Below are 23,951 nucleotides of genomic sequence, written 5' to 3' on the forward strand. Positions count from 1 at the left end.
ATGTGGTTCTAAGTGACGTGATTCGTTATCTCGTGTTACTAYGGAAATCACCGCGTAGAGAACTTGGGCATGGAAGGCCAATTTAAATGTCAATAAAAGGAAATACATTTAAAAAGGTCCTGTTTACACATTATGCAAGCAGCAAAAAAAGGCTTATATTTGTATGCTGTTAATTAAATTGACATAGTTATTGCAAATCATTTTGTTTCACCTGGAGGTGTAATTAAGCGATACCACTTAATGAGAGGGAGCCRGCGCCGGCTGAACACACTGCTGCAGTAAAGTTCCTCTGACAGTGAGGGATGTTTCTGCTCACATCGCTCAGCACTTCATGCTCCCCATTTCCGATGTCCTTCCAGTGTAGTAAACACTGGTTTTACAAATAAAGCATCACAATCATTTGTTATATCYTATAGCTATTTTGTAGGCTGGAAAAAAACTATAAAACTTAGAAAGTGTTATTACTTTATTACTTCAGAAAATAAATTTTTAGAGGTAAAAATATCAAAGTAATCAAAAYGAGCAATTAAAATTTTAACTGACATTTCCACTATGATTTATGTGTGTATACAAGGCCAAATTCTGCTCTCTTTTATGGTAATTTAATCCTGGAATTCTTTACAGCAGTTCTAAAAATCAGTTTTGCCCCAAGACTTCAAAAGAAATTAATATAATGAGATATTCAAAGCCGCTTGTATTAAATGATTACACAGACTGGTGACAGATACTCTAAGAACAAGATAGATGGCCAGAGATGCTAGCAAAGCTCCAAGTTACTAGGTCTTTCTACTTGGATTTCTTTGCTTGAAGCTGCAGTCTTTCACCTGAATGCAGAACACACACCAAGTTTATTTTAAGGTGAAATAACAGCTTCTGCTGACATCTCCTGCCCCTATGTGGAAGTGTGATGGATGGCAGCAAGAAGACATATGAGGTGCCACAGGATTTTGCCAGCATCAGCCACACCAGCCATATGTCCCTCATCTGCACAGCCAAACTTGGCACAACCCTTTTTATTACGGCTCATTTTGTGGTCTCTGAAGATCCTACAAATATTTTTCTACACAGAGGAACCTTACCACATTAATTATTATAGGATTGTTTTATGAGGGAAATGGGAACACTGCCAGGATGTAATAACTAGGCATCCTGATGCTTATGTTCAAGAACAACTCAAATACAAAATGCATCTGTGATGCCTACTGGATCTTTCACTTGCATCCATGAAATTCARTTTCCAACATTTTTTATGTTTCCAAACTTGAAAGTGAACTCAGTGCTTTGGAAAAGAAGGATACATAGAAATGCTGTGTGCCAAGAACATTGTTGGCAAGGTTCATGAAAACTTTTTCACCTACTTCTTTGAGAAAATACTATTTTAATCCCAGGTCATTCTTGAAAAGAGACCATCCTTCACGTTTAATGCAGTCAGAACAAGATTGGGCTGTCAAAGGACTTAATATTACCACAGGAAATCATATTTCCTAGGCAAAATTTAGATGTTTCTGGAGAGAAAGCTCGCTGGAAAGGCTCATTACAGTGCTCCATTGCCATTTTCTGCTGGACCTAGAAGTAGCGCAAAACCTCTTTGTATCCTTATGTTAGTCAGAGGGAATTCTCTTAAATTTATCTATAGCCGTGAGGTTGAAAGCGAGCAACAACTCCTAACAAAATGAAACACTTTCATTAACTAGAGATATAAAGAACTATATATCTGAGCTAAAAGGAATGATTTTGGTTCCAGTATGTGCTACAGACAATCTGTGCACATTTACGCCCTTATCACCCTCCCCAAACCATGGTCACAGCCCTGCAGAAATAACAAAGGGAGGCTTTGGGACACGCGGTTCAGAGGGAGCCTTGCCTTGGGCACATTCCTTGCTCAGCTTGAGGAGSTGGCATTTGACACTGGCTTACAACAAAGCACTGTCAAAAGCCAGGGGAGCAAATTCAGTCACTTCATTACTGAAGGTGGGCGAGCAACGTGCTCCCACGACAGACAGACGGCCRTCTTGAGACGCATCACTGGCACTACATACTAATAAGTGCTTGCAACCATCCATCCTCACAGACAGACACGTCTGCTGTCTGCACATCACTGAGCAACCTGGCAAAGAGCCAGAGCCTCTGTTCTTTTTCGCTCGCTCTCTCTTTTTTTGGGCCAGAGAGAGGAAACTACGCCAGAACAGTCTTGGCAATTTTCCCTCTGTTTGTCACTACTATCTTGTTTCAGCCATTAAAAGTATCATAACAGGCACAGAGAGRCAAGAAGAACACCTGCACGGAGAGGAAGGTAAATGCTCGGACCCGTAAGTGCCACTCTTTGCCATAAGATCCCAGATCTAGTCCCAGGTCCTGCTCTACCTGCTGACGGAACCCAGAAGTAGAGTCTAAAAACAACCATAGAATTTGTTAGCCTATCCTACACTAAGGAAGGATCTAAGCAGGTAGAATCTGCTTCTGTTACTTGCAAATACATTTCTATATGCATACTTGTATACAAGTATTTATTTACATATTTCACCCAGCAGAGCAGGGCACTGGCAGCTACTTGCTGGCTGCAAGTCTGCTGCAGGGGAGAGCCCCGCGCATGCCCATCGTGCTGCACCGAGGCTTTGCAAGGTCTGCATTAATTCTTTTGCTTCCAATCCCTTGATGACCATCACAACCAGGGGTTTAAATGCACTTAATTTTAATAAGTCTCAGCGGATTGTTTGCTTTTCCAACTGTTATATGCTTATGAAGAGGGGAATATAAGCCTGGCCAGCTTTCAGCCATTCTTCTCTTGATCCTGACCCTCTCATCCTGAAGGTTTGTACAATTCTCACTGACATCAGGGAGAGCTTTTAGCCTGGGAGAGGGCTGCACCATCTGTTTATTTAAAAATAAACAAAGTGAATTGTATCAAAGAGAGTGGTGGGCATTCAACTTCACTATTTGGGAAAAACGAACCTTATTCCAGCCCAGGGAAGGCTCTATAGGCCAGAAAGGTTTCACWTGTAAGGTCTGATTTTACTTCTTCCTGCTCCACCTCAGCATTTAAACATTGCTAATGGCCAGAGAGGATTCCTACATTACTGTTACCCAAATGTTTCTTGTAAGAGCCAACCAATTTTATAATGGTTTTCAATAACTACAAATCTCAGATGGTTTTCAGCTCCATGACCTCTACAGAAAGTTTAGTGTAGCCTGTCACCAGGGCCCGTGCTCCTGCAGACCTTCACAACATGCTATAACCACTGAGAAAAATTTCTTTTAATCACCTTATCCTACTTTTACTTTCTATAAAAGCAATAATAAAACCATCTTTTTTATTAATAACCCCRTTTAAAGCTAAAATACGTCCTATAGGAACAAATAGAAAATATGAACTACTGAAGGCAGGAGTAGAAAGTCGCAGTACTGAGACTAATAAATACCATATTTATGTAAGTATGTGCATATGAGCGTTTCGAGTTTCATACAAGATCCCCCTTGCCAAAAATGTGGCAGCTTTATTTGCTAAGTTTCCATGGGGAACGTTATAAAGAGACAAAAGCAAACAAGTTTTCCTTTCAGATAAACTTGACCCATGTATTTTAGACATATGTTTCCTTTTGAACCCTAGTCCCTCTTTGATGGTGAGCTACAGATTTTTCCTTCTGTGACACAGGACTTCCCAGCTTCTGAAGCTACGAATCCAAGGTCCTGTCTGTCTGCTCCTTCCACACCTTCTCCAGGTAGTTGTTCTTCCCAGTTTGACTCAAGTCAAYGAATCAAGAGAGTCGCTTCTCTCTCTGGACATCCCTTGTTTTAATTACCTGCTTTTAACAGTATCACTAATTACTGAAAGAGGCGCCAGGGATAATCAGGAGTCGGAGTGGGATGTTACAGGCCACTAGTCTTTAGCACAAGTACTCAATTTTTGACCTGATCATGTCCTCATTGAAGTCAATGGAAGCTTTGACACTGATTTAAGTTGTCACGGGATCAGATTTTGGATCAATTTGAATCCACGCCATTAACTGCAACCTTTACACAGCATTTACATGCTTGAGTAACTGAATTTCATGGTGCTGCCACACCAACCCCAAAATCCTGCGGCCAAAAAAAGGGTCAGACTGTGAGGCCATTAGCTTCAACAAATTACCATTAAYGTGGGCTGAACATACCACTGACGGCAACAGAATCAACACAGAGTACTTGGTGAACATGATTTTAACTAAGAACCAYGTTGATTATGCTTAATAAAAAGGAGAGTTTTTCTCCCACCTCTAACACTTTCAGAGAATGTGCAAATAGGACCCAGAAGATCAGCTCTAAGGAGAAGAGCAGAGCCCTCTCCCTGCTGTCGCACACAGCAGCAGAAACCTCTCCGCTCACACACCAGAGCCCATCAAAGAGGATACTTCTGGAGAACACAAAAATTATCTTCCTTTTAGACTTATTGGAAAACCATGCACTAATTCTTTGTCCCTAATAAATTTTTAGGCAGCAAGAAACACAGAAAAAAAAAAAAGCAAGAAAACCTCAGTGATAAATGTTCATGGGGCTTTCACTAGCTGAGTTCAGAATGACAAATGAAAGACTTCAGATTCATTTTTTGCTTTCAATAAAAATCTTGTTCAACAGTGTCATGAATATTCATRTTTTTGGCCCAGCTCCAGATTAAACGAGAAGAGCCAAATCAAACAAGAAAACAACAGCCCACTTAACTCTACAAAAGGAGGATACATTGAATTTTCTATGCTAACCTATTCCACAAAAGCTACAAAACAAACATTGCTGGGACTGTGCTCAAAGGGAAATAAATTCCCTCTACACCAAAGGCATGATCCTAGTATGATAAAATAATAATACTGGGCAGCACTCAGTAACCAATCCAAACTTCACTGTAGTCAGTAATGGATCATGCATTTTCACCCCAGAGACATGGGAATATCAAACAAGTGACAAATGACTGCAGCTTGATAGTGGCACTGGGGACATCATCCTATTCYATCCCCCTTCCATCACCCATCCATTCCTTGAACTCTTATGCGCTACCACTTGCACCAAGAGAGTATACTTAAATGTATGCGATAAGCAAGTAACGCACACTTCCTTCCATACAATAAATGATGAGAAAGACACTTGTCTAGAAACTATTATTTCAGAAAAGTCACAATAATTCTCACTATTATTATTTTGAAGCCTGAGCATTTGAAAATTTAATATACAAACACTGGAATGCTGATAACATTCTGTCCCCTCCTATCACATGTTGCAAAGATGTTATTACTCCAGCATAAGAGAGCCCAAGATGCAGCAGATCAAATGCAACTTTCGCATTGTGTTTAATCAGACAAGGGAATTTACAGCTCCACGCTCCATATTTCTCTCTCCAGGGAGAATGTAAGGAGTGGAAGGTGCTGATAAAGCAAAAAGCTGAATAGATGGCTTAAAGGGAAAGAAAAGAGAGGTTTAGTCAAACAGACAGGAATGTATGAAAAATAAATCTCAAGTCCCAGCCCAGCCAATACTTGCTTCTATAAACTCACTCAYATCAATATAAATAGGTAGGAGTGACCATACAAGTCTGCCCTAATGGCAAAAGGATTTTCAGACTCAACTATTATCAGGATCACTGTGGGGACCTGTAAATGATGACTGAAAAGAACATATTATAGTGGGGTTTACGTCAATATTTACTTCAAGCACAACATGTAAACAGCTGTTTCCATAGCAATGGAGAAAGGACCCATCACCTGAAAAGCTACAAAAATTAAAGCAAGCAAACCATACGAGACAGTCCTAACTTTGCTAATGCGGCGAGATGAGGCATAGCTAATTTCCAAACAACACTTCGGGATTTCTTTCCGAAAGTTCTTTCGGAAAACCAATACTAAAGTTAATCAGCTGTTACTGTCTATAGCCAGCAGATAAAATCTTTGCTTAACCATGTCACTATTTCTGCTCAGGGTTAATTACAAGAGYGTTGTGTAATCAGAGTCAGTCCGATAACAAGAGCAACGTTCTTAAGCAGCATCCTGGAGCCTTAGAAAGCAGAGGCTGCACATCCCCATCGTGGTTTCTGCCCAGACTGATTGCAGTATCCTCAGCAGGGCTCTGCACAGCTAGATGGAAGATACTGACACTTCACAGAAGTCAGTGAGATCGCTTCGCAGCTCAGTGTCACCTCGCTTGGACCAAACGGACCTAAGTCACAAGGTTCCTGTGACTCTGTGACTTGCTTCCAGAGAGTCTGCTGGAAAGTTGAGMTTGGTAGGTCTGGAAACACAACATTCACTTGTCATCATGAGCACCAAGGTGTCTGCCACAAAACCAAAGGGCAGCGTCAAGGCTCCAGGTCACACTGGAGTGTCACCTGCGGGGCTGCGTGACCCGGCTCACACAGCAGCCCCTTGGGCAGCGCTGCTGCCCTCTCTTCTCGCACGCGTCCCAAGGCTCTCGCCGGCCTTTCCACAGTGTGTTAAGGAGTCCAATGAGACTCCAACATCATCCCTTCTTCATCAAATGTCCACAAAAACAGCATTGTAAAATATGCAAAACATGGCCATTAAAAGCAGTCAATATTTGACTAGGCACCTACAAGGAAAAGCGCCTGGCTGCTCCCTTCTCCTGCAGCACTGGGATAGAGAGGCAGCAGCTGCTGCTAACGCGGCTTCTTGGGAATGTCACAGAACCCGCCGGGATAAAAAGTGGCCTGAAGCTTGTGAATATTCTCATCAGCTTCGACGGGACTAAATTTAGGTATGTTCTTAAGTGATGGGCTCCCACTGTGGGTTGGYGTTTCCTTTCTGTACGAAGAGCTTTCTATGCCAGGAGCCTTTTTTTYCCCTAAGCCAGACATAACCTCAAGCTGAAAAATATTTTGCTGCTACTGATGGTATTTCTACAGCCTGCTGAGGCCAAGACACACCAAGTGATTGCAATAATTAACATCACAGCACCTAATTTTTAAAGGCTAGAGCAAAGCACAGAATCCCGAATGAGCAGCACGCAGCGCCTATGGAAATTTTGTTTACTCCAAACAGACTCCACAAATTCCCAATGTACCACAGAAGGAACCCCTTAGCTGGTCAGCAAGAACACCRAGGATGGACTTGTGTCTTACTGCCCCTCTTTAGGGCTGTGCTGCATTCCCCAGCACTCATGGGGCAAAGTTGCCCCCACACTTGTCCTAGACCACAATAAAGTCTRTGGGGGAAGCTGATGTGGTGACTCATGATGCGCAAGCTGCATGTTCTGTTAAATGATTCAGCCGGGGGGGTAAGGAACCTAGCTCCAGACTGTTTAAATATCATTTTARATACATATTCCCTCTAATAACTCCTCTTTTATACAAAGACTCAGCCTCACACTGCTTTGCAAAGCAAGGTTTACATCCTAAAATCAGAGCTCACAAGGAGAAGCAAATCCTGTAAAGCAACCTGACAGCTGATAATGCAGAGGGCTATGGCATGAAATGCTCTCTCACCCTTACCTCTTCTTTTCTTTCAAGATATGCCTTCTTTCTCAAGTATTTTCTCTAGTCTTGCTGATCTAAGCAGCGATTTGAAAGCCTAAAGGCATTTGTTGGAAATGATTAGACTGCTAGTGCAAATTAACCCCCTGGCAGCTTTCTTAATAGAGACATTTTATAACWCACCAGGAACCAGGCAAGCAAACAAATATAGTGAATTTCTTTTTAACCCCGTCTGATCTAAATTATAATCAGGCTGCCAGCGCACTGAAAGGTTTGCAGAAATGTGGCTTTATTTCAGCAGGCACATTGCAGAGCACATCGTGTCACTGTCTGGAGAGGCAGCACGTGCAGAGCAGGATGGGCTTTCGGGGCAGGGCAGAGCATCCCAAAAGGGTCCCAAAAGGAAAAGCAGCTCAACTGGAGTCAAACGCTCAGCATCTCATAGGGTTTCTCATATGCTGTAGAAATAAACTCCTACAGCTAGATCAGTAGATCCCATAGTCACCAACCAGACCTTCTGCAGAGGTTTTAACTGTGAAGTGCCATAAAAACTTGTAAACAAGTATTTAAGCTTATTGTGTATGTGCTGTCACTRGCGAGGAGGGTGCCTGCCAAAACAGACACTGCCACCAGTCTGATGCTTTCTGTCAAAAATAACGAGCTCCACAAGTGCCAGCAAAACAGCAGCAATGAAACGACTGGATTTTGGAGCTGCTCTGGGAGAGGTACCTGCTCTTGGCCTGCCCTACTGCTGCCCCCAGGAAAACATCTCCCCCCAGACCCTGCGCTGTGGCTCGCTGATGTCCCTGCCTGGGGCATTCTGGCAAGTCACTCCTGTTTTTACAGCTYTGAAGATGCACCAAGCTTTGAAGCCTTTGGGTACAGTTTGTCTCAGGGATCCTTGCTTCTCTTTGGGTGGCCAGGCTAGAACATCCTGTGGCTTATGGACCCCCACCCTAGTGCATCAGGTTCCCCAGAGCATCCCTAACGCACGAGGACACAGTCCGGTYCAGACAGCCAGAAAACAGCATCTTTGTTAAACTAAAACCCGCTCCCAGTAGTTWGAGATTTCCCTCCCTACTGCTGTTCGGGGAGAACTGGGGTTTATTGAGCACGATGCCCAAGGGAGCCACCACTGTTTCTCATTAGGCAAGTAACCATGGATTTAATTAACTTGGTGTAATCCAAGTCACACATGTGGCCAGTAGTCTACACAGAAATTAAGCAAAGGCGCCTTATCTCAGCTTTAAGGAGCCTTGCACAAGCAGAGGCCTTTTGGGAAAGAAAGCAGCAGCAGGATGCACAGCACCCATCACTGCCTCCAAWCAGGGGGAAAAGCCAACGGCACCAGCGCTCCCTAAGCACCACGAGCTGCAGCATTTCCGAAGGGAAGCCACAAATGACTTCCTTGCTTTGCTGCAACTACAGGGGATGAGAAGGACAACTCCTCAGAGGCAGCGATCTTAACAGGAGGCCTCAATATAACATTTTTAAAACTCAAATATGCACCTAATTTTGCCAAGTTAACCCAAGACTTTGGCACCGGCACATGATGCAGCTCCTGAAGCAATTCTCTGGCTGCCTGCTGATGCAACAGCTTTGTTCTCTCTATTTACAGTCTTCCCCCTGCAATGACCCCCATTAAATTTCTTATTCTTTTCCAATAAGCAGCCTGGGGATGACTGGTACCTACATGTCTGAAGTGTAAAAATCCCAATGTGTTTTATTCTAGGGTGATATAGCACTTTAGGTTTGCGCTCTGCTAAATGGATTTCATGTTGTTGGGAGCAGGGCCTATCACACAAGCAGAAGCACCTGCGTGTTCGTAGGTGCGGGCTATCAAGTGGGTATGGCCCAGGATTTGGCTCAAAGAAGGCACAGATCTGAACAAAGTATGCCCTGTGTGAGCTCTGCTTCCACCATCTAAAGAACGTTCCTCCCTGTGTGACACCATTGATTAGCTAAGCCTTGCAAGACGTCTGCGTGAGAGGAATTCCGCTTTGCAGAGCTAATTAAGGTGTTAAGGATAACGTTATCAAGAGGGAGTCTGCAACACTTGCTTCTCAATGCCAAGTACTCAGGGGCCGATTTCCATGGACTCRGCCTCTCAGTGTCCACCTGAGCTGGACCTGGGCACAGCAGCTGCAGAAATCTGCTCCTGTATCAGCAGTCACTAAATCACTTTCATAGCACCGGTGGGAGACYCAGTCCTCTAACCAAATCCACAGCTTTTTTGTCTATGCAAGATGTCCTTTAGCACTGAAGATGCCAATGGAATCATTCAGAAGGTCTCTCCAGCTCTTCCTCTTTGGAAGGCTTTTAGAGAGGGTCTAGAGAAAGACGACCATTTTCTTCTCTCTAAGGAGCTTCAATATTCAATCAGTAAGCACTTCCTTTCTAAACTTCACCAAACTATGCTGACTGCTACCACACATGCAAGTGAGCTCTTCACCTCTTCATTTGTCCTGATGAGAAGTGTCTTTTCTCAATCCCTATTTAAAAAAACCCTCACCAATTTACCAATTTTGAGTATGAGTTATTTGTTTGGAAGATCCAAGAYCCAGGTCTCTGGATTCAAAAGATGAACGTCCACAAGAAGTGCCTGCTAAGAGCTAATGATATCAAACTAGCTGCAGTGAGATACTATTCTAGTATGACATCAACACATACCCTTTACAAAATATATATATTTTTGATCTCACAAATGCTTTTTAAAACTACATGGGGAGATAAGCACCATATATACTATGACTTAAGCCTGTCATGCCTGGCGGTAAATGATAGAATTAGCAGGACTTCAACCAYGTCCCCATTGCTTGCTGAACCAGAACAAAGAAGATGATAGCATGTGATTGCTATTAATTTTTAATCAGGCATTTATCTTGTCGAAATCTTAACGAAACACTTGCAAAGTGCAACCACACTTTGTCACTTGCAAGAACAGTAATACCCAAAGTGTAACAACTCTTAGATGATTTACTGTTACTTTACAACCCCATGAGGATCTGAGGTTGAAGGTTTCACAAGGCTGAGCCAAGCAGCAGCCCGTAGCTCCGAATGCTTCTGCAAACCAACCGTGGTCTAGTGCCTCATTTTATGGTTTATCCAATACCAAAAAAATCACTGGGAGGACTTCAGAATAATTTTACACTCTTGCAAAAAACACACTCTTACTTTTTTTTATTCAAGATGGAATCACGAATGGAGAGATTGTATCTTAAATAAAAACAAATGAGAGTCTTCTACCCAGGCTGCCCAAGATGCACTTGTTTTTGTGCAGTAAAATAAGTAGCCAGTAGACTTACCTAGGCCTCACAACACCTAAGTCATGTCTACAGAGAAGGTATAAGGTAGGGTAAAAGGAAATCTAACATTCAGAGACTGTGCATGTTACTTTTTATGTTTGTCCAATACCCAAAACTGTGGATCTGGGTTTTGAAGATCAGATCTTTTCAATAGAAAATGGAACAGGAAATAATGAGACAACAGGAGCAACTCTTATGGCTTCAGATTCCTTTCTCTTCAGATGTGGAATGAACTGATTTTGTGCTTAGATGTCTCCTAACAATAGTGAAATCACTTTCAAATATTTTAGTACTGAAATGAAAAGCGTTTTGTTGAGATTCACATCTGAAGACACATGTACACCCAAATGAGTGTCCCACAAAGTCATCCTGCCCTTCTTCAGCTCACCATGAGCTGTATTAGATTTAAAATATGAAGCAGTTAAAAAAAGCCCACATTCTCCAAAGATTTCACAGTTGGAAATCAACATCGCATTTCCCGTGATAAACAAGTTCCTGGGACAATCTGTCCCAAATCGCATGTTAAAAAAAGTGTAGAGTGAACTCAGCTCTGGTTTTGGTCTAAAATATTGTGATTAAAGTTCAGTTTCAGTTAGTTATTGCAACGTCCTCTTCATTTGCAGACAATGATGCTAGCATATTTTAGCAATAAAAGTTATAAACAATTAGCATATACAAATCTCAGCCTAAGGATTGTTTCAAAATATTGCAAGATTAAGCTGTCAGTAACTAAAATTAAGCAATAATTGCTTGCAACCATTATTTTTGTTTCTTTAGCATGCAAGAGCAGCAGCAGCAGCTCAGGGCAGGGCTCAGCATGGGCCACTGCTCTGAGCACTTTGCACCCTAGAGAGGCTCCAATAGGTGTTTCATGCAAAGCAGGCAAATTTAGTGCCGGATCATGGGAAAACACCCTTTCCATGATCATTTTCTCCAGAACAAGTGTCTTTGAATCTTCCTCTAGGTTTGCAGCTGTTCTTCGTACCACCTAACACAGCACTGCTGTCAATACTCATCAGGACTGACACAGAAAGCTGCCTCAGCTGATTGTTTTAGTAGCTTTGCTCACTGCATTTATCCTTTATCTGCCTTCCAACCTGTAGATTTATTATCACTTCTAATGATCTGTTGTCTTGGGTTAATTTGCCAGCTGGGCAAAGGTAACTCAGACCACTTGCAAACTCAAGCCCTTCAGGAGCAACGAAAGCTATACTGCAAAATCTGTAATTAATAATCCCAAGTGGGCAAAAAGTATCAGTGTTTTAACTTCCTTTCCCCTAAGCAGGACAGATGATCACTTCATCCCCTTTCCCTCTACTTATCCTGCTCAATACCTGCCATAAAGCGGGTTATCTCATGGTTCGGCACCTTCTACAGTAAATGARAGATTAGCTGCTGCCCAGCAGAGCAACATGAAACACGCAGCACTCCCCCATCTTTTGCTTTGGCCCTGCGCTCCCCAGCGCTCTGCCAGATCAAATGTGGTACATCACGCCATGAAAAACACACAGAAGGATCCTTTAATAATGCAGGCGGTGGAAAAGCCGAGCTGCAGAACAAAGCCAGCTATGCACGCAGGCCAGCCCTTTCAGAGCTGCCTAATGCGTTCAGCTCCTCATTCTGCAAATAGGAACTGAGTGGCCAGCCACCCAGCCACCTACAAATAGCTCAGCCACAGCGGGCACGCACAGCTATGTGTTACTGTCAAAAAGTTAAACTCCCAGGAGTTTAATTTACAAGCTGTATTTACAAAAACGGGTGAAATGGCAATCAGCCACTGCAGTTCTGCTAAAGCCAGAAGTGTTAATTTGCAACAGCTCAGGGATGAGCACAGAAAACATAAGCGACCTACAATTTAAATATTGTGATGTTTCTTGTTGGATCTTACTGTCTAATGAGAAATAATAATGATGCTTCATTTACTCAGCTGCTAGAGGTAAAACGAATTTTCTTGACTGAGCTGTCACCAATCCCTCCTTTAAGGGCCCTGGAGGCCCTCCCTATTTTATGGAATACGATCAAATTTTCTACTTTATGTAGAAAAAACAACTGTAAAGACTTAGCAAAGATCAGATCAAATGAGTAAGCCAAGGATGGGGCCATGAACATATCCTACAACCTACCAGAATTGCTTGGACTACTTCACAAGAGCCCTTGATGCTCCCTGTATATTCAGATGTTTCTCCCGCTGCGTTAATGCTCTTCCATGTAGAACTCGCCCTACTTCCTGCCCTATTAAGTCATTCCCTTTGACTTTACTGGTGTTCTTGGGCTGATAAATTTATGGATATAGTAATGGGATTCTGAATTAAGATACAATTTAAGAACACAGTTTCATTTCCAATGATTTGTGGATATGAGGTCATTTAGACCAGTCTACTTTTGCCAGAGAAGATTTGTGGCTATTATTCCTTCCCCCTCCAAGCACTGATCACATGCTGTTTGCTTCAGCACTGTATGTTGCAATATTTCAATGAATAATATACAAGCAGCAGAAAATAAACAAACCCACTACGCCCGAGGATAATGTGTGGGGTGTTTTTCTTTAGGATGATTAAATGTGAACGCATGTCACAGGATGTAGGGGCTGCTCTGCCAGGAACTCATGAATATTAGAGCATACAGCCCTCTACATAACCAGGCAAATGGCCACGGAGAAGGTTAAAGCAGCCCCCAGGCAGGCACAGCATATGCACTGCCACTTTCTGGCTGCTGTTTTTGCTTTTTAGTTATTTACTTCTTCTGTATAGGCACTTCATAGATTCCTGGGTCAAACTCCACCCTCATTTACACCACGAAGGTTTCATTGAAGACAACAGATTTCTATTGCAAAACAGGGAGTTGAGTGACACTGACTTTGCCAGTCTTTCCTCAGCTCTCATTCAGCAAAAAAAGCAATATATAAAAAAAAAACACAGAAGAAACATCAGCAGGTGGCAGAATGGGCCATGGTTAAATGCCCGTAGGGACAGAGCCACCTTAGCTGCTCTCACGGTCACTTTCGGTCCTGCACCTCACCACACCAAAGCATCTGCCTGATGCCTGAGTAAGAACTGCACACATCAGCACCTTTGGTAGGGCCTAAGATGCTTGCAAGACAAAGTCTTCTAAACTGATGATTGCTTTGGAGTTTCTCCCGCCGCTTCCCTCCTCCTTGGTGGCAGAGAAGACGACAGCCACGCACTGAACCGCGCTCACTCTCAGAAGGCCGGTCTGTGCTACAGTGTCTTGAGGCAACCACCACCTTCCCACCTCAGCTGCAAGCAGGCAAAAGCCTTCTGCTCTTGAACCTTGGCCTCTTAGTCTCTTGTCCTCACGTCAAAAAAGTAATTTTTGTCTGTTGCTTCTTTTTTTTTCTTTTTTTTTTTTTTTGGCAAAAGGACACCTCAGTATGGGAACATCGCCTAAGCTCAGCATCTACAATAACATGAAAGAGTCAAAAAATCAACTTGTCAGATTATTCACTTCAGGATCACCTGTTCTCAAAACCAAAGCCAATCCAGCTCGTCCATAGCAGCAGGTCACACAGGCAGCTCCTGCTGTCCCACCCCGCCGTGATCTCCTCGCCCACGTGGTCAGGTTCATTTCTGMGCAAACACATACATTCAATTTCTACAAACTGGTTTGTCTCCAGCTCACTTTGTAGGAAGATAAAAGATGGTGACACACACATCTTCAAAGGGCGATCCCCTCTCCCATCCACCCAACAAGCACCCCAGCTCATTGCCTTCAGATATTTTCTTTCACCACAGCTACGCCTGTTATGCGGAAAAGTATTCAGTCGCTGCTGTTTTCCGAGAAAGGATTTTCAATAAAAGATAAGCAACACAGTCAGAAAAGACTCTTCTTTATCGGAGGTTTCACTCAGTAAACAGGTGTCTGGCAGATTATCTCACCAACTTAACCAAAGCTGCAAACATCAGAATGATTCTGGGATGACTAAAATCCCCCTTTTTTAAAATAAAAGCCTTTTATCTGCCGAGCGACACTTCCTGTTCTAAAGGCTATTCTCCTCGGTAGTTGTCAACTGTGTATTAATCTAATTCATATGAGTCTTAGAAATAAATACTTTCATGTGCAGAATCTCTTGGGAAACTCTGGTTCCCTGGGGCTTTAAAGAGCAATTGTTGCTTATCACCGTGGAAATTTTCCTTGAATTTAAAGCCTGGTAACGGAGGAAAAAAAAAAACGATACATCAAATATCTCAGTGATTAACAAGTTTTCCAGGCTTTGTCATCCTCAAAGGATTTTCATCTGATTGGTAGGGAAACTGCTGAAGTAGAAAATGAAAGGAAACTGAGCTGACCCAGCAAGGCAGTCCTTGTTCCCAGGTTCCCTTTTGATGCTCCCTCCCAAAATAACAGCACTTACCTCTAACAGTCCCTTACAATCAATGGCAATATCAAACACATTAGGCCTTATTTTCATGGGCATGTGTTGCCAAGAAGAAAAATGCAACTTAAACACAAGCAGATAGTTATCCCTCCCTCCCCGCAACGGGTTCTCATAACGAAAAGGCTCCGCGCGCGAGAGGCAAAGCGCTGCCAGAGCACTTAAGAGAAAAGCAGGTAATTGAAGTTTTGCTATGTTTAAACTCTGGGCCTCTGCATTAAAAAGATGATTTTAAAAGGTCTGTAAAGCAAAGAGCTTTACTGTCTGTTGCCCCATACAAATGGCCCCACTAAGGCAGTGGATTGCTGTGTTTTGTATGTTGCTGTAGAATGTCAGCATGTGTTAAATGGTTGAATATTTTAAAAGACTCCTAGTGACGGAGCCTTTCAGCCCTTTTCACAGTATCCAAGAATGGGGAAAAATGGATTTCAATACCTAGGATCATCTTTACGCATGGAAGAACTCCAAGATCCATCACCTGCCCACAGCATACGTGTGCTACATTAGGAAGAGATCAAAAAGAACCCATCATACCTGAGTATGAACTGATCCACTGTAGAGTTGTTGGCAATTGTCACATAAACATTCACAACCTCTCCTTGCTTGACAGGCTTGGAGGGCAACCACACAACAATATTACTATCCAGTCGCAGTTCCACAAGCTGAGAAGTCTCCTGACCTCGATAGAGGCTGATGGATCCAATTCTTTGCAAGTGAGACATGGTTTCATCCATGCCATCTTTTCCTGGCCGGATAGCATTGCCCTTCCTTAAATCCTCAGTGGTGCATTCCCCCTTCTCATCTCCCGGCTGGATGGTGTAGTACAGCTCCACAGGGCTCCCTTCCGACTGATCCGCTAGCTTCTTCCGTCCAGCAACAACCGTGGGGGGGCTAAACCAGGCGGGCAGCAGCTCCAGCTCGGCCACGCACAAGCCCAGGTCTCCTTTGAGCCTGCAGCTGCCCCGGACCTCCCGCGTCTCTCGGAAGGCGAAGACCCGCAGGCAGGGCAGCCGCTCCGTGGTGCTGTAGTCATCCCAGTCCCTGCCCACGATGTAGAAGAGGATCTGCACTTTGGGCTTGCTCGGGTAGATCTTGTCACTCATTATGTAGGCCTTCAGTTTCCAGTTATAAGTAAACTTGTTGGTAGGCCCAAAGAAGTTGGACATGGACATTAGCTCCTGGGGCACAACTTGTTCAACAGAAAAAGGTCCATAACTGGCATTTAATATAGGTGGTCTCTTGGCTTTAAATGGGAAGAACGATTCCACCCTGGACTGTAAACTGGAATTTCGCATGAAGTCCTGGTTGGCTTCTTTGAGAAAGAAGGATGTCTCAGCACTGAAGATCCGATAGCTCACAGGTAGGTATGTTGGTAGTGAAGAAAATCTCTGAATATGGTCCAAGACCCCTCGACTCTCTGTCACTAATAAAAGAAAAGGTTATGTGGGTTAGACGAGAACTGCTTCTGTGTTCAAAAGAACATTTACCGCAACTTTAACATTACTCAATAAGTTAGGGACTAGTACAATTTAATGCAAAAATATTTACCATGTAAATGCTTAACTGCAACTAAAATTCTTCTGTGTAATGTACTAGGAATGAAAGCTTTACRCAGATATTGGTGCCACCTTGCATATATCTAGGAAGGCATCTGTCATAAGGGCACATACAGACCCATAGCTTGTACACAGAAAGGGGTCTTTGTGGCCCAAGCAGCTACTCRTTATTTAGAGTTGCACATCCACTCAGCCATGCTCGTTACACCCATCATTTCCCCCAACAAATCAACAACCAAAGCAGGGGACTTGAGTCTTTTGCCCAGCGCTATATATAACATCCTTGCCAGACTGAAAGCCCGGGATGTCATGCACTCTTCAGCTGAACGTAACAATCTTGCCCCACATAAGTTTGGGATAACCTTCTTGTGTGGTTGGTTGGTTGGTTTTGTTTCCCTAAAGGAGAAGTCAGAGCACATCTCAGAATTAACAGTTGTTTCGATGTTTTATAGAGCCTAGCTGAACTGCACACTTCATTCCACATCCCTCCTCCCTAACGACACTTCAGACACACGTGCAAGTTGGCACACACCGATTTCTCTGCTAGGCATCGGCCAAATCAGCAGCTCCAAAGAAAGCCCCTCCCAAGCAATGCCATGATACATAACGAGGCCTTAAAGCCACCAGTTCACTTCCCCATCCTTTTCCTGGCCATATCACCCCACTATTAGATTTYCACCTATTTCAAAACTTCCCTCCTGCCTTTCCATGCAGTTAGAGCACGTGTAAGGCATTGGTGAGGTCTGTTGAGCACCAACCCGTGGGTGGCTGCTCATCCAAGTTCCTTTCTGCTCACTTGCCAAAGACCAAAGTTGCTTCCTCCAATACGAATCTGCCCATCCCTGACACTATCTATGGTCTGCACCTTTTTATAGCTCAATAGTGACAGTAASTCAGCTCGTTAAGTTTTTTGAACATGGATACACATCACACAGGCTGGAAGGTGYTTACATAACACAGGTGCTTACCTAAAACACACATGCAATATAGTGGCTGGGTTTAAGTTTCAGCTGAATATCAATTTCCTTTGGACTAAAATGCAGTTAGCTTGTTATAAAKATTAATAACAGATATAATGCAGACAAACAAGATGTTGAAAGGGGAAATTTATTATCTGTTTGGGCAGGCAAAAGCCTCGGACAGTCTAGAAGGGCAATGCGTAGACTGCATCATACCATGACTCTTACTAACCTGTCCTGACGAGATAAATCATAGGTGCAGAGGTAGGTGAATGATGATGCACCTAATGCTAGGCTGCCTTTTGCAGCTAAAAAATTCAGGGTTCTGTATAGCTGTACCTCTTTAAATAACAGAGCAATGGCAAGGACAACATATAAAGTGCGGATTCTGCTGGAGCACTCAGCAACATCGACCACCAAAGAGCCCTACAAAAACACTCTGCTTCCAACCTCCTCACAAAGATCTGCTGCTCGAGGGTTTTTCCAAATAATAGATTCACTGTCTTGCTAGCACGTCTGGCTGCTAGCACGTTAATTATGCAGGCAAATTTAATTAAATGTTTGCAAGTAATAAATAATCAGTATCTGTCACTACAATTGCTGCTGCTGGCAGGCAGACAGCTCGACCACGGCTCTGTAGCGCGAGCGCGTTGTGGTTGTGTTGGCATCTCTCAGCCCTGCAAGAGCAAGGAGCCTGGAAGGCAGGTGTTAGGCCGAGAAATAGGAGAGAAACAAAGGTAGAGAAAATCAGAGCTCACAAAGAACGGCAGCCATAAATTTTATGAAGTTCACTCATATTTAATTTATGCACCAGCATCAGATTTAGTTTTCCYCATAAATGTGTGAACTGCCATTACTAGATAAAAAGCAAGCAAACTGAAGATTAGAAAGCAAAAAGAAAAAAGAGAAAGGCAATAGGCCTGTCAATGAAAATTCCTACATGTCATGAAGTACCAGCACGAGAGCCTTTCTGTCAAGCAGAGTCATGTTTAAAACATCAGTTTAATGTACTGGTACAACTCCGTAGGTCTCCAGATCTTGGCATACATTTTAGCTCTGCTGGAAAGGAACCTACAGATGACACCTACTGCACAGATTTTCCCTTAGCTGAATCAAAGTTTCATTTTTTTCAGCTTGCATCCCGAAGCGATGTAATGCTGGAATAAAAGGCGCAAAGAAGACACGCTGAACCATGATGGGCCTTCCAAGGAAGCTGCAGAGCCTACCTGCTCCAGGAGCACAACCACCACCTAGTCGTGTTTGAGACGGCAACAATTTGGTCTCACTTTCTCTCTACATTCATTCACCTGCAATGGATGAGTCTGCTGAGATTTGGTCAACATCCTCACTCCCTTTGTAAAGGGCACAGTCATCTACATGACAGATACGACCATTCATTAAGAAACGGCTCATTTCCTACCAGTCCTAGCAATCAGCCCAGACCCAATTTAACTGGAGAAAGCATCAGGACTTCTTAGGCAGCCTTTTGTTGGCAAGAGGACAAGAGCTCTKCTGGACAACAGGCTCTAATTTAAGAAAGCGCAACAGCACTTCCTTGCACGTGAGATTAATTAATTTGAGCACAGATCTACACCTTGCTGAAGCATCTCCATGATTAGGGATGCTCTGGAAGCAACATCTTAGCAACTAAGGGATTAAGGAGACACCACTGCCCTCAACAGAAAGGCAAGGAGTGGGAATAGGTGAGGCTGCAGAAACTGCTAAGATTTCAAAGGGTTGCTGATCAGGAGCTASACCAAAAACCTAACAGCTGTTTTTCTCCAACTCTCAGGACTTTGGCTACAAACACATTGGCCTCAGACAGACTCTACTCTCATTTTTGCAGGCACCACATTTATTCCAAATCAATCACACAGAGGACTTGGCCCAATATTAAGAAAAATAGCCATGCAACTTCTACTTAAATAAACCAAATGCAAACTGCAGAATCTATTTAGCTGTACTGAAAGCAAAAAGAACAATAACAAAAAAAAAAAACAAAAAAACAGTGGTCTAAAGATTTCTGCCTGTTCTTGTACCTTACATAATGCAAAGCTGTAATTCTATACTGATGGCTATACTTGAGAGAATAGTGGCCATTTTTAACTGCCAGTTTTATGAGTAAATGGCCTTAAAAATTAAATAAATAGTTAAAAATGGCCACTATTTTAGAAAAACAATCACATGCAGATGCATTTTTACAGGCCATCATTCAAGGGATCTGTTTTATACTCATCTCTACCCAATAACCTCCATGTCCTGGTATAATTAATTACCAGTGTCTCCAGAGAACTTGTTAGTATGCTTGCTAATCAGCTCTGCTACCAAGWTCTTTAATTTATTGAAGAATCTATTTAACAAGATATTGAGGCCTTCCTGCATTCTATACCATAACTTAATATATTAAATAAGCATTAAACATAAGGTTTCTTCGTCTAGCTGAAAAATAAAATGATCACCTACTAAAGAAGGAAAAAGAAAATCTGCCTGTCTGTGGTGTCCAGGTGTTCTGGCATGGGCTTCTCACTTTTAAACTTTCCTCATCAATCACTGAAACACATTTCTAGAGTTTTATGTTAAAGCAAGGCAGAAATCTTAGTGTTGTGTCCCTATAACAGTGTCACCTGGAGGGACAAGATTTCACTGCCAGTTCAGCCTCTGATATGGGCACAACCATACCAGGAAAAGGGAACTGTGTTCCTGTGGTGCTATGAATATATTTATACTAACAACACTTGTGCCCACCAAGGAGGTGAAAACAGTTTGCTAAAGGGTGTAAAAAATCCCAAGGAGACCCCGGGTGCTTCTCAGAGCCCGGTTCCTCAGACAGAGCTTGTCAACCTTGCAGCTGGGTTCACGTCAGTAGAACTCACATTTCACAAGGGCTTTTCAAAGCTAAGACACAAATCTAGAATACAGATGAGAGTAGGAAAGGAAATGCTGAAACACCATTTCTTTATTGCAAACTGACCCTCATGACAACCAGCTGGACTCGCAGACAGGCAGCAAGTGCTTTGCCCTTCCGAATTATCAAGCAGGAGCCCAACTTGCCCGGAGAGGGAGCACAGACTGCAAAAGACAGAGGCAGAAAACAAAGTTACTATTAKCCAAGAACAAAAGCTGGGGCTTACAAGTAATTACTGCTCCTTTTAAGAGCCTAGTGACTTTGTAATCCTTCCTCTGGCACCACACGCTTTTGCAGCACTTCATCTGAACCTAAGACGGCATCTGTTAAGCACATCACTGGCTCCAGTGTGACAGTCCGGCTCAAATTCCTGTAACGTAGCAAGTTCATTTCTGGAGCTGGATATGAAGTGGTGAACTCTGATCTCTATTATTCTTTCTTGGATTCCTATGTGACAGGAATTTTCTTTGGGGGAATTTAACTGAGCTGGAGCCTTGAGTGCTAGATTCACTGGAACAATCATAAAGGCCTCRTATTTTTTAAGCCTTTATCCTTTTATGAGGTTGCTTTGAATGAACTTTCTTTTGGACTGGGAATTAAGAGTTTCGACCGTGGGTGGGAGATTACTGGCCAACGGCCACCTATGTTCACTGACTGCTGTTCGAGGAGCCACTGAGCCTTCAAGGAAACCATCTGCCTACCCTCCGGCCAGAAGGCTCCTGGCCAGAGAAAGCCGGGGAGGACGAGGAGACATCTGCCCATGCAAAGCAGGGGCAACGCAGGGAGCTTCCCATGCACCTTGCATGGCCCTCACAGGGGCACATGTACAGTTACATCTTCCAGCATCCAAAATATGCCAAAAACAGGAGACAAGCTTCCATCCCTCTGTGTTCTCCTAGTTCCCTAGATATCAGCACAGCAGAAACTTCCAAGAATTCTGTAACTTTTAAAGCAAAATCTCCTTTTTACCAACTGCCTTGTCCCTTCCCTCCCAAATGTAGCTGGAGCTGCRTTCCGTGGCACACAAACTTTTCTGCCCCCATTCCAGGCTGAGTCACTTCCCATAGCAGCAAACCAGTCTTACTGGCACCTTCCTGTCCCTTTGGGTGCTGCAGGAGGGCTCCCATTCCCACGCTACCCCTACCCCAGATGTGCTGMCCATGTGCTAAGTACATTACAGGAGCCTTCCTCTCAAAAAGGCCCCCAAATCTTTCAATATTCCAGTTTCCACTATTCCAGTCCTGTCCCACTGCTTCATGGCAAAACAAGTCACCCAGCACAGGGAATACAAAGAAGGCAGGGAAAGAATACAAGTGGGAGAAGTGCATTTCAACCAGTATAGATGTTTCCCTTGCCACAAAATATCAACAGTCACGTTTTCTTGCTCATTTTCCATTAATTTTCTACATTGGCACCACATCTAGTGATTTTAGAGTATGCGAAACCTTGCAGCAAGTATTCTTATAAGCAGAACTCAGCTAATACTGCAAAAACAAATAACAGTGCATATTCAGTTAGACCACAGAATGACCTGAGCTGTACTTTCAGCCTTTCTGCATTCCCTTCTCTTAACATATAGAAAATTGACTTCTACTATTATTAGAAAGGTTGGCTGGAACTTAAGACCACACAAACTCAAATTAAAAATATGGAAGACGCTTAGCTGTGAGGTTGATTAACCAGTGGAACAAACTACCAAAGGGAGCAATGGGTTCTCCATTTCTTCACATTGAGAWGGATTCCTTTCCAAAAGGCACATTTTTTGTTAACCACAATTTATTGTTTCAGCACGGGGAAAAAGAGAACCTAATATTCCCTTCTGGCTTAAAATCAGATGGATTTACAATCATTTAAGAAAAAAATCAATTAGAAAAGTTGTGYGAGAGAATAATTGCAGAAGCGATGTCTTCTTTCTCATGCTCACCCGTCGGACGTACTTTCTCATGGAGGCAGAGAACAGAAGGACTCTTTGACTAATTGCTCGTAGGCCRTGTCAAGTGTCAAATGCCTGTAGTGAATGCTTGAGACCAAATCGTGAAGTTAAAACTAATCTGGAAAAGCAACTCTGTCAAAGAAATCCAAATAGCAAATGTATCCGAAGGAACTACAGTGTTTTCTCATGGACTCTGCGAGCCCAGGAAGGCAATTTGGTCAAGCGATTGCTAACAAAATTATTTTCTCAGCTCTTTTTAGAATCCAGATTTCGTTAAACTGAGACCTGCAGTCCAATGATAAGAATAAAACAGCAGTATTTCCATGGCTGCTCTGGAATGGCATATTCCCTGTTCACACACAGGGATACCCTTGGTAGCAACTAGACAGTAAGTTTTAGGCCCAGACATAGACTGAGCCTTATTTAGCCCAGATCACACAGAGTTCAGTTATGCTGCATCAGACAAAGACTCACAGGGGAAAATATTACCAGTCATTTTGAACAAATTTCGTATTTTAGTTGGGACAAGCAGATCGACTTATCACAATCAGTACTTTGTTAAACAATAACTGAAGCAACGTTACAGTAAACAGACATATCTTGAAGTGAAATAATGTCCTATATCTTATTGCTGCCAAAATTTCTTGTAAATCCCAACAGACGTTCATGGATTTAGTGTAAGTAGGAACATCTCTCCCATTCCTCTCTAGCAGAGACAGAGCATCATCCCTTCAGACTGTTCGGGAACACAACAAAATAYCTAAATTAATGAATGAGAAAAAGGTACACCTGCAGGAACACGGAGTTTCTTTAAAGCACAAAAACAAGGGCAAATTCACTGCAACAAAACGTTGGGAATTCAAAGTGGATAAGAGCACRCGTTGCATAGCGGGTGTGATTAGCTGGTGGGGCTCATTGCCGGGGAGGAAGTCACAGAGGCCACAACTTAACAAGACTCAAACTGATGATTAAGATGTTTGGAAAGATATGCAGCCTGTCTACAGCAATGTCACTAATTACAAGCACAATTTCCGAACTCCTTGTTTCGGTAGGTATCTATGAGGCACTAGGATTAACCCTATGCAGTGTAATGCACTACCCRACATGTGTCTGGTTGCTGCATTTTCCTCAAAAAGCTGACCCTACCGGCACAAGTGCCTAAGCTTCRTGATGTATATAACCTTTTCATAAACAGGAAGGAGAGTCTTGAGAGGCTAATTTGGAAACACAGAACGAAAACCTACAGRAAACTACATGTTAGCAATGTATTCCCCATCTTATAACAGCAGCCTACAAGCTCCCATTTGCAGTGGTCACAGTTTTATGCATCTGATCCTTTTACTGCAGAAATTCTGAAATACCCTTTTACTGCAAACCTGTCTTCTCTATCATCCCCAGTTCATATAATTGATGTGTGCGTTAGTCAAAGAACAAGTCTGACATTCAGGACCAC

At 43.0% G+C, this 23,951-nt stretch overlaps 1 protein-coding gene across 1 annotated transcript in view; it reads right to left on the reverse strand.

Annotated features, from left to right (window-relative positions):
• TMEM132C (transmembrane protein 132C) overlaps positions 1–20,649 on the reverse strand; it is a 123,178-nt gene extending 102,529 nt beyond the window's left edge. Inside the window, exons 1-2 of the mRNA XM_026037718.1 lie at positions 20,632–20,649; positions 15,680–16,568 (exon numbers count right to left, since the gene is read on the reverse strand). Of these exons, the coding sequence (XP_025893503.1) occupies positions 15,680–16,440 (761 nt within the window). The 5' untranslated portion in view covers positions 16,441–16,568; positions 20,632–20,649. The remainder of the gene's footprint in view (positions 1–15,679; positions 16,569–20,631) is intronic.
• Between the last annotated feature and the right edge of the window lie 3,302 nt (positions 20,650–23,951).

The sequence above is a fragment of the Nothoprocta perdicaria genome, unplaced genomic scaffold, assembly GCF_003342845.1.
Source record: "Nothoprocta perdicaria isolate Ctin4 unplaced genomic scaffold, notPer1 scaffold_2, whole genome shotgun sequence".
NCBI classification, from domain to species: domain Eukaryota; kingdom Metazoa; phylum Chordata; class Aves; order Tinamiformes; family Tinamidae; genus Nothoprocta; species Nothoprocta perdicaria.